General features: G+C 35.4%; 1 protein-coding gene across 1 annotated transcript in view; it reads right to left on the bottom strand.

Moving 5' to 3' along the window:
• MTTP (microsomal triglyceride transfer protein) overlaps positions 1-12,082 on the bottom strand; it is a 45,124-nt gene that overhangs the window by 21,008 nt on the left and 12,034 nt on the right. The window contains exons 4-9 of the mRNA XM_090266335.1: positions 9,680-9,787; positions 8,418-8,534; positions 7,981-8,120; positions 6,026-6,176; positions 3,776-3,933; positions 729-897 (exon numbers count right to left, since the gene is read on the bottom strand). Of these exons, the coding sequence (XP_090122461.1) occupies positions 729-897; positions 3,776-3,933; positions 6,026-6,176; positions 7,981-8,120; positions 8,418-8,534; positions 9,680-9,787 (843 nt within the window). The remainder of the gene's footprint in view (positions 1-728; positions 898-3,775; positions 3,934-6,025; positions 6,177-7,980; positions 8,121-8,417; positions 8,535-9,679; positions 9,788-12,082) is intronic.

Raw genomic sequence — 12,082 nt, 5'->3', positions numbered from 1 at the left:
AGAATTTCGCTTTGGAGACACAAACTCACTACCTAACTCTGAAGTGAAGAGTTAATAGAATCTCCCCTTTCCAGACATTCTTAACATTGGTTCTTGAATTCCCTAGAGGTTTATAAATTGTTATCATTGGGTTAGTAAACCAAAAAGAAAAAGGTCTGTAAAATTTTACATATGGGCGAAAAGGGGCTTCATTGCTTTTGTCAGATTCTTAAATGGGCCCATTTTCCAAAAAGATTGTGAACTGTTCAATTAGATCATAAGTGAATAAATGCACTTAAAAAAAAAATCTTGGGCCCAAGAGAAGTCTAGCTTTTTTTTCCAAAATAATTTTTTTAATATCGGGAGAACTGTATCTCTTCAACATACTGTGTATTAAATACCATGAAGACTTTTGAAGTCAAAAAATATATTTTAAAATCAATTTTTGAAACATAGCCAAGACTTCTCTTCTCTGAAATTTTGTCTCATGTCATATTATGTGATAAGTAAACAGAATATTTAAATTTCCATAAAGTACAGTTTTTGATTTAGAGGCACTGCAAAGAAGACATTTGCTGTAGAGTTAATAATCAATAGATAGAAAATAGTTCAACAGAATTTGAATATGAATAATCAGAAGGTTCTCAGTCAGCCTTCATTCTGATGCAAATAACTTTTAATTACTGCTTAGATTCTTGAGAGCTCTTTGCTGGCGAAAGCCTAATTTTCCCAGTGTCCACCAGACTTACAATGAGGGCTCTCAGGAGTTCTTCATCCGGATGGGAGGCAAATCCACAGGCATAGAGAAACCTCTCCTGGAGGATAATGCTACTGTCACTTTTGAAATCCAAAAAGTCCAAAACAGCATCTAATGAGTCTGGGGTCTGAGCAGAGGTGACAGCATCCACCAGCTGAGGTCTATTAAAAAAAGGCATAGTTATGGATTATCACTGTTTAGGGTGCTGAGGGAACTATTTAAGATCTCTACTATTTACAGAGTCTCCTTTGGTTTGGATTTCCTAAAGAAGTGAATTTTTTTTTTATTAGAACAAAAAAATAACTGTCTCAAGAAGATCACTCACATTTTATTTTAAACCTTTCTTTTAACTTCACTCTCACTCAATGTATACTCAGAAAATACAAACCAATTTTACTATATTAACTTAAGCCAAATATAATTTGGAGATTTGCAAATAATAATTACATAAATACAATTATAAATTAGGTTCAAATTCTTTTCTATATGAGATGTATATAAAATCTATGGTCCTCCAAAATTGATTCTCTTTCTCTAATTAGCTTTGTAATATACTCATTTCTCAAATGCCTAATTTAACCAGGGTGGTATTATCTAATCCTTTTAACTTTAATTTATATCCAAGGAGAATGTTTTCTTCTTTTTTAAAAAAGTAAAATGCATCATGGTATATATAGTTCAGTGTTCAGCCATGTGTGAGCAGAGTGAAAATCCTACAGGAAAGTTCTAGTTACATGTTCTAGCCATCAAGAATTTTTGGTTGGTTGAGTCTGGGATGATAAAATTTCAGAAACTTGTCATACTAATGGACATAGTATATATGTAAATATTTTATTCCAAATCCATATAAACATGCCATACATGTGTTTACTGCTTTATAATAATAATAAAAAGATATACTTGTACTACCTACACCTAACAAAAACCCAGTGAATGAAGCAGGGTCTGAGAGAGATACTTATTAAATGTCTATTATATAAGCACTACACTAGAACTTTTAGGTATGCAACCTCTTTTTGCTTTAATTTCTTCATCTGTAACATAGGGCTAAAAATAGGAGTTACCTTAGGATTGCTGGGAGGATTAAATTATATAATCTATGTAAAACACATAGAATAGTGCTTACCACATTATAAATGCTATATAAATGTATGCTCTTATTAATACGATCACCTCACTCAACATCTCTGTCAGCTTAATACTACTCTCATATATAAGGAAACAGACTCAGAGTTACCAAGTCATTTGTTCAAGGTCCCATAGCTGATAAAGAGTATAGTTAGGACTGGAACTCGGGGTTTTATGAGTCTGGAGTTCACGGTCTTTTAATTATTATATCTATGTCTCACAAACTGATTTCCATGGAACACTAGTCCTACAAAATGCTTTAAGAAATGTTATTTTCAAGGTCATTTAAGTTTAAGAAATGTTTAAGGAAACTTATACATAAAATTATCAGATCAAAGACGTTACACATGTCTGCAGCAAAGAGAACTATTTGACTTGGTTTCACCCAGTATTTTTCAAACTCAGTAGCTTACAGAATCCTCTCCTCTTGGCAAACTTGTGAATACTTTGGAAATTACAAGACACATACAATAGGCACTTTGGGAAATGTTACATTCCACCACCTTGCCTTTCGCTATCTGACAATAAATATTGTAAATGAAATTATTCTCTGTAATTCACAGATGTTGAAAGTGAGCTTCAGAGGTACTAAATGTAAATGACTTGCTTCCACTGTTGGAAGTCAGAATCTGAAATCAAGTCTTCTGATTTTAGTTCATCCTCGTACCTTTCTACTACTCTATGCTACATGTGTGTTACATATAATATGGTACAATATTGTGTAAATAATCTGATTTAGAAAATACATTACAAAGTCATCCAAGTTATTGCTGCCTTAAGAGTTTTACGATACAAATAAGGTTAAGGTTTAATGTAATTGCTATTCTAAATTATAGCTAATTTTTGTACTTACTAGTATTTTTGTCTTTGATGTAAAGGCCAATCACCCTGCCAATATATTTTAAAGTTTTATAATTAGAACAGTCTGAAAATTTATGATTTTGCATATCTTTTAACTTCTGATTTAAATATTTATTGTTGAAGAGAGCAATCAACTTGTGGTTAATTATATAAAAATATTATCTATTTTTTAATGTCTTCAAGGCAAGTAAATAACATATACAATCAAGAATAAATAGACTTTTCAGAAAAAAAACTAATTTCTCTTCTTTTAACACAGTGACTACTGCTGCTCTGTTATGTGTGTGTGTCTAGGCCAGTTTCCACTTTTGATTATGTTAATGGCTTGTTTTCAAATTAATTGAGCCATGTTCTAATTACGATAACTAGCATCATACAGCTGAATTTGTGTTTACAGAAAAATTCGGTCTTACCTTCCAAAAACACTTGTATTTACAGACCAAGCAAATTTGAGAATTAAGTTAATTGTCTTAACTATGCATGTAAAATTAGTCACTCTTTCATCGAATATCCACATTATGTACTTATTTCTTTTCTCTAGATTCTTTCAGCTGTTTACCTCAGTTCTCACTAATTCATATAAAACATAGCTTTGATTGGGATGATCACTGTATCTTTAATAAAAGCACATTTTTCAGTTGAAAAATTAATACTTTTTTGTTTTTATAATGAACTCTGAAATCTTTTCAAGCATAAATTAAAAGTGCCCAGAACAAATTATAAAAACAGTGAGGCATCATGGCTACCATGGTGTTATGATGAAACCCTGTCCTCCCCTATCTATGTACCAATCTAGACCTGATTTAAACTCATAAACACTCAAAAAAAAGTTTATTCCGAGTCACTGCTGAAAACTTGTTATTGTATTTCTGGTTAAGCCACCATTAAATTACTGCATTGTGGCATAACTGTTCAAAGAAAATGCAAAACAACAAATAATTCATTTGGAGGTGGGGCAGCTAGTTAAAAAGAGGTCTTTCTTGCTTAATAAAAGAACAACCTGGAGATGCTTTCCTACAGACAACCTTATACAATGTTCAGGGGACTTACAGAACTTCCTTGTTTTCAGCCTTTAGGATTTGGAGGATCTCTTCTTTCTTTGCAGTCCTGAGGTGCTTAATGAAAAGTAGGAAGTTCCTGATAGCCTCAGCCTTGGAGAGGTTTTCGGGCTGCAGGTGTTTTCTGATAGACTGCCAGTGCTCCTGGAGCTGCAAAACAGGGCTGCAGACTCACACCCCATTCATAATTTTGAACATCCATCTTTACAAGAGATGATCTCCCCAGAAATAAAGTTTCCCTTGTATCTGACAAGCATAAGAAGCATTTGGTATCTTACCTCAATATACCTGAGCAACCCCTGCCTATACCACACTGCTGGATTCTCAGAGGCAAATATAGAGGCCTGCTGACCTTGTGTATGATTCTTCTGTAGGAGGACTGTTTTTGTCTATTAATATTTAGCTGAAAGGACCTCAGGCATCCAGGCATATTGGTCATTCCATTGTTACAACAAGGGAGTTATATCTGCTACCAGGCTTTGACCACCAAAATGAAATTGTGCAGAATTTTCATTAATAGAATATTTTGGAGGGCAAAAATATTAGAACTACTGAAGAATTGTATCAGGTTTCTTATATAGGGACTTCACAGAAAATCTGGTATGAGCTTCCTAATATCTGTCTATTTTATTGTTTGTATGAAATGTAATGTGCTAATATTGCTAAGGCCTGAACAATGATTACTTGTATTTATGGTATGGTAAGTAGAATAGTAAAGGTAATTCTCATATACACTATTATTATGCTACTGTGGTTTTAAAAATAGTATATAGTTCTAATTAATGACATTGTTTAGCTTTGAAATAAGCTAAAAAAATTATTTTTCATAGTTTACCACTTTCTCCCTACTTGTAAATAATGTGTTAAATCCCATCAGTGACCTCCAACTCTAACTCTGGGATAATCAGCATGCTACCAGTTTCAAAATTAATCATTCCTTCTAATAAGCAATAGATATAATGCTCTTTTTTCAAATCCCTTTTGGTTATCTAATCTTAAGAGGATATTGCAAAGAAAAAAATATCAACTGTACTTAGCTAAAGATTTAGTGGGTCACTTCTGAGGGCAGAGAGCATATCAATATGAAGTCAGATTTTTTTTCTTTAAAGGGTTGCAATGGTAACATTCTGAAAAACTAATTCCTTAAAGGCACAAATCCTTCCTACAATAATGAAGAAATAGTTATCAAAAATCTTAGATGCTTCATAATGTTTGATAACTATGGGGGAGAAACTAATAGTTCACAATGTGAGTAAAGCTGATTGGTTTTATTAGTCACTTTCTAAATAATTTTTATCTCATATGACATTAGAAAATTACACTTGCACATTAAGTGATATATGAAAGAAAAACAAATAAAAGAAAAAATAAAGTTAGAGAATGATGATTTTCTGCTTCATTTTGTTTTCCCTTAATTGAACTTTGGTGTATTTAAGAAATTAGTGAGGGATTAGTGCCTTTTACTTTAAGCAAATTATTGTATTAATTTTTTATGTTTCTACTTTACTGACCACTAATAATACCCAAGGTAAGAGCGTTTTCTGGTACCTATGAATGGAGCATGAAGCCAAGGGTTTGATCTTTTGACAACAGGTTAAGTATTAGAAAATGCTGGACCCTAAAGTCATTTCTGTGGCCCTACATCACAACTAATTCATGCAATAAATGGAATTTCTCCTTGTTGGATTAAAAACGTTACCCTTTGCCTTGGGGGCGTGCTATCTCATTTCTGACTTAACTGTAGGGGAGGTTGGAGTGTGGTAAAGAAGTATTCCTTAATTTAGGCAGAAGGTTGGGTATCCTTTTTGTCGTCACTTGCAAGTCTGGGAACACTGAGCCAGCTCGGTAATATATTTCACCTGTGGATATATTGCTACCAAGTGGAAGAACTTTCAGGATGCAGATCCTTGTCCATGCTTTTGATACCATATGCTTCCCCTGAACTTCATTAGGTCCTCATTACCCCTGAGTTCTAGGTGTTACTTTTAAGAAGCTATCATAAGTCACATAATTTTTGATTTGAGATGAGTGGATGGTAATTATTTGTTAATAATTATTGTGTTATGCATCATCTTGGATGCATATAATTAGGCCACTGTCATAACTCAGTGGTGGCTGGTAGTTCTTTACAAACTTTCTTCGCAAAATTAGTTGAAGCTTCCACTGAAGGCATAAGTTAAATAGAATTTTAAGCCATGACTATTCCCATACTTGGCTGCACATTGCAACTGTTGACACTTACAGAAGGGCATCCTTTACACTCGCTCTGGAAGACCTGCCCCACAATGGGAAGGGCCTTGTACTTGGAATCAATTCCTTTAACTATGGTTGCTACTTGCTTTCCAGACATCAGTCTTGGGCCTGCTTCAGTCGTCTTCAGCTCTAATTTCTGCCTGTATAAACAAAGGAAGATAAATATTGCTTAGCAGCATTCTTTTGAGTGTACAAACTACTAATTGCCACTTTTTTGGCCAACAAGATACTAATTTATCCAAGTTGTGTAAGACCATGTCTTTCAAACTGCGATGTCTCCAATGGTAACAGATGGAAAACTTAAGGCTGGATTTTCAAAATATAATGACAAGAGAATACAGAGAAGAAAATTTGCATGAACACTAAACAAGATATATGTCACCTCTTGAATTTAGCCCAGCTTTTTAAAAATGGTCTCTTCAATACAACCACATGTCACTTATTAACTAAGACAATTAGGTAATCTTTATTTTCCAAAAATGGCCTCAATAGTATTTTTTGTCTAATATGTTCTTTCAGAAACTTGTCTATCTCCAACGAAGAAGTAGTCTACATCCCTCTCCTTGAGCCTGGGCAGGGTCTGTAACTGTCCCAACTAATAGATGATAGTAGAAGTGACACTATGTGACTATTAAGGCTAGGTCATAAAAGGGAGTTCAGCTTTCCTCTGGCTTGCTAGCAGCACATGTATCTTTGTAGACTTAATTGCCATGTGAGAAGTCTAGCTACCTGAAGCTCCCATGTTGAGAAGCCACGTGGAGATACAGATGCATGAGGAGCCTCAGAAGTTCGCGTGTTTTCAGCCCAGATACCAGAGAGGTGAGGGAGAAACCTTTGAACCAGCTCTGGTCAGTGACTACCTACAACTGCATAACAGATACCAAGCAAGGCATACCTGGTGGGCCAGGGCAAACCCCAGACTTATGAGAGAGAATAATAATGTGAATGTTGCTACCTGATAGACCTGATAAGTAATTAAAAATATTAAGTTATATGAAAATATATGAAAACAATAGTCAAATATGAAACTCTACTCCAGATGAGACTTCAGTAAAATTTTAAGACTTTGAGGCACTTCTCACAATATTTTGCATCCACTCAACTCTGACATGATGGCTACTTTAGAGAAAACATTTGCATAGCAATGGCATAAAATATAATATATTTAATGCTAAAATAATGTTCTTCTAAATTAAAATCTGAAATAAGACATACTCTTAGATTTGAAATTCTAATTTTTTAGCCTGTGAGAACTATTCTAACCAGAGAAATTTTCTCAAATTGAAATAACAAGCTTGAATATCTAAGTACTATAAATCACATTTAAAATTTTGTCACATTTACTTTACCATGAAACTTTTTATGTATTTCTTAACAACAGTAACAAAGAAAATCTCAAGAAGAGAACATGCAAATGCCACCACCTTTTTAACACTAATATTGAAAACATTTGACAGAGATATTAGAAAATAAACTAGAATAAATCAAGCAAATTGCCTTTTTAAAATTTAAATTCTACTCAATAAACAATTTATAAATGAAATTCTATTTTAAAGTAGTATTTAATACATGTGATAATTATTGTAGATAATGTGAAAAAATAAAAGATGTGCAAGATATAATTACTGTTTTCAAGGAGTTCACAGTCAAAATGAGGAAGAACTATATATATTTTATTTTATTTTGGGGGTGGATAATAACAAAAGGATTTATTTATTTATTTTTATCTTTATTGTATTTTTCCCATTAGCATTTAGTCCCCTTATACTCCCTCCCCCAGCAATCACCACACTGTTGTCCGTGTCCATGAGTCCTTTTTCCTTTTTGCTCAGTCCTTCTACCCCCTAACCTACCCCCCACCAGCTGTGATCTGCTGTATATATTTTAAAACCAAGTATAATAATATATAAAAGAAAAATAAAGAAAATTTTAGCATAGTCTTACTTTGATACTATTTTGCCTGCAATGGTTCGTAGAAAATTCAGCCCAAAAGCATGTATCTCTTCTGCGAGAACAGCTATAACAAAGCTGTCTTCTATCTTATAGGTAGTGACAGATGTGGCTTTCGAAGTGACACCCAAGACCTAAATAGGTAAATATTTGTAGTTGTAACATTTAATCAGCTTTTTATCTTTAAATTAAGTCAAATACCAAACTATCTTTTAATCTTCAAAAGAGCTTCCCCTTCACACTTCCCCCCATCATTCAAACATATAACATATTAAAATAAACCTATTCATTTCATAATATGTGAAATTATACCCTAAACTAAAAATTATAAATGTTCCCAAAGTATATTACCTCATTCTTCTATTATTTTAAATTCAACCCTACGAAATGTAATTATTTAGATGCTTCAGAGAAAGTGATTTTAATCATACCTGATTTGCTGTTGTAAATCCAGACCTTTCTATTTTGCATGAATCCAAGGCCTTAATTTTGGTCACTTTGTCTTGTTGAGCCTGGTAGGTCACTTTACAATCCCCAGAGATATCTATCTAAAAACAGAAGTAAAAGTACAGTGTTTAGGATTCTCACATGGGCCATTTGAATTCCAGTGGTAATTGGCTTGAAAAATGGTGTCCCTAATATGTCATGGCAGGTGGCCTTTTGTCCAGGCTGACAATTAGGAAGACAGGAAGAACACAATGTTTCCTGCAGCAAGTGGATCCTCTTTCATCTTCTTTGGATGAGTCTTACTAGTGCCTTCCTAACGTACAAGGAATAATAAAGGATTTCTTACTTCTCTCTAATTTCTAATAAGAGCTGGACAAAGGGCCTAGTCAAAATCAAAACCTTTGGTAAATGAGTAATTATGTGGCTGTGTGTTTGTGAGTATGCATGTGTGCTAGTACCCTTTGACCAGCTGAGTATGATTAGAAATCTTTAAAAACTTGTTGGAATAATTCATCTCTATATAAGTCATATCAACAAACTGAATGCAGGCAAATATATCCCAATATAGACTCTGTTTAGCTTCCCTTTGCCTTTGAGCCTGCCTCTGTTAGCACCACACTCAGCCTCCATTCTAGCAAACTAACACTCCTTTGGCTCAGCCCTGCCAACAGATTTTCTCACTTACTCCTGAGCTGTCTGAGTTCAGACCAGGAAACTTGGACTCAGCTCTACCTTTGACTCCAGGTGTGGTACTGGAGGAGCCATTTAATTTCTATAGTTTCACCTCAGTTCCTTTGTAAAATGAAGAGGATTGGTATAGACCAATGGGTCCCCTAACTGATAATGCATTCAAATTATCTGAGAAAATTGTTAAAATATAAATGCTCGGGTTCTTCCTAATCTAGTGAATCAGAATCTTTGCAATGAATCCTAATAAGCTCCCCATGAATAGTAATACAAATTGATGCCACTCGAATGCTCCCCACATTTTCCTCATCTCTTTCAGTCATTCTGTGTCTCCTCAGTGTAACTGAGTCCAATTCCCTTTACCCTATATTTGAGTACACATTGGTGTAAGTGGTAATTTGTTTCATATGTGAGACTTGACCTTTCAGCTTATCTTTTCTGAGTTTTACCATACTAATAATTTCTCTACTGAATTTCTACAACTAGAAATCCATACAAACAGTTTAGGTAACTCTATTGACAAATAAGAGTCTGGATTTTAAATAATATTAGTAAGTACCTCATCGGTGGTTCCAGAGCTTAACTGCATCTGAAATAGGCTAGCCAGGCCTCTCTTGAGATTTTCTATGGCCACTGGTTCATTTTCATATGAGTAGAAGTTTTTGACCTAAAGAGGAAAAAAATGGTAAATATAATTGAAGCAAAAATGCATTGCTTATCATATTTGATTAAATAAGTGGCAGGAAAGGTTCACATTCTTATCCCTTTCAATTCTGGGAGAAAGAGATCTGTTATAGGGATTTATTTTGTTGTGAAAAGAAGCTGTTTACATTTCTAAGAAGTGAGACCATCAGAATATGAAATTGCAGGAGACTGGTAATGAGGGTTCTGAACACAATGGGAAGAGCATAGGGGAAGGAAAGAGATTGCTGATATAGGCTGGCATTTCTGTGAAAACAGGGATTGCCCAGGGAAGACAAACCAGGAACATCCTCTTTGAATATGTCAACATGATCTCTACCTGTAACTGCTTGAAACAAAAACTAACCAAGGTTTAAATAACAGCACAAAAACAGGTTTTTAGAAGAGAATGACAGTCACCACTTCTGAGATGACTGAGATAGCACAGCCACCAAAGGCTATGATAAGGGCCCAGATGTGGCCATAATGCCCATGGACGAAATTCCACAGGGGTGACTTTCTCTGTCTGACCCTCCACAGCACTTATGCTGGCCCTCAGTATAAGCAGACAAGGAGGCTGGAAGGTTCAGGCTGAGGCTGCTACTACTGCATGACCTGCTTTAGGCACTACTTTGAGTTTCCCCTTAGAAGACAGGAAAAAGGTAGGAATGAGGAAAGTGACAGACTTGGATGCAATAGTAAATGGCTTATCTTGGCTTTGTTTCATCCTTGATATTATAGGCACAGGGGTGATAACAATGTCTCATATCATTTTGGTAATTTAGCTCATGTTTAAGAAAAGAGGCTAAAAACACAAAGAAAATTTTCTGGAAATTAGTCTGTCATTTTTTTACCCTGTATTAACTCCCAATACTTAAGATTTAGAACTATAGGATGGATATAGCCTCTCTGTAAAAATTCCCAAGGTCTATGGTAACCATAGCTGAGAATTTCCACCAGAAATATCTTGAATGCTTCCCTATTTTTCTTTAAAGCCAACCATGACTTCTCAAGTAAAACAGAAAGCTTATTAATTATGCAATGAATTCAATTAATATCAATCTGAACAATTCAGCCACATGAAAACTCATAACTTAGAAGAAAATATTTTGCCTGAATTATCCAAACAAGTGCCTTAAACCTCTGTTTTTATTTTCTACATATACACTGCCTAGTGACAGATTTACTAGGTCCTTTATCCAACTCATAATCAATTTTAGTCATTACACTGGACACACCTATAAATGTAGGAACTGTGTTTGTTCAGGTTAAAAGCGAGCTGGAATAAGTGATCTCAGCATCTGAAACTCTATAGTATTGTTATAGGGTGAAAGAAGGCCAGCCCCAAAATTTGGGGGTTCGGGCTCAGTGGAGCACAGCCATTTTTTCCGAAAGATGCCTTTGCATATCTATGGCTGGTAACTAGTGTCTTAGTTATGCAAATGGATTTGGCCAAGGAGATGGGAGGAGTTTGGGCCATAGAATGGTGATGAAAGGACTTATGGGGCCTGCACAAGGTTCTGTTAATGGCCAGAACCAGGTTACCACACCCAGTGTGTCACAGGCCTTGGTCAGGAATTTAGAAATAAGGCAGCAGCCATTAGCAGGGCGAACACTATGCAGTTTATAAAGAGAGAGAAAGCCATGTGGTTTGCAAGGAGGCAGGGGAAGGGTCATGAGGTCTGAGAGAAAGAAGGAGCAGCTATGTAGTTCGTAGGGATAATTCTGTCATGCAGCCTAGGCTAGTAAGGAAGCTGGCATGCTCATGCTTCAATCATGCCAATGTCAGGGGACTCCAAGCTGCCAAGGACTATGCCTTGCACACCTGGACAGTTGGACCTTCGGACTTTTGGAACTCAGAACATGCGGAAAGGACTCTGTTAAAACCTGGACTTCACCATGACCCAGTGCAACATGGTGCATATTTTCCTGGACTATTATAAGGAGGCTGATGATATCATACCCCAGATCCTGAAGGAGAGAGCTGACAGATAAGGGATTGGGAACTATTGGGCTTGGTTTAGACTTACAGCCTTTAGGGGAGCAAGGGAAGTGCTGAGTCCCAGGGGAGAACAGGGCTCTGAGATGAAGTGCTCATTGTCCTCCCCAGGTTGGAATATTGTAAATAAAGACCTGTTTCCCTCAACACTAGTTGTTGGGTCTTACACCAAGGTTCCACGTGAAAGAACCTCCTTTTGCTTGCTAACAGTATCATATTCTCAAACAAATTACTAACAATTTCTTGGATCCAAGATTGAGTTTCTGATGTCTTATTTTGTAA

This window comes from Furipterus horrens, unplaced genomic scaffold, assembly GCF_987537825.1.
Source record: "Furipterus horrens unplaced genomic scaffold, mFurHor1.1.pri manual_scaffold_2, whole genome shotgun sequence".
In the NCBI taxonomy this organism is placed as follows: Eukaryota; Metazoa; Chordata; class Mammalia; order Chiroptera; family Furipteridae; genus Furipterus; species Furipterus horrens.
This window is presented reverse-complemented; position numbering and strand designations above follow the sequence as displayed.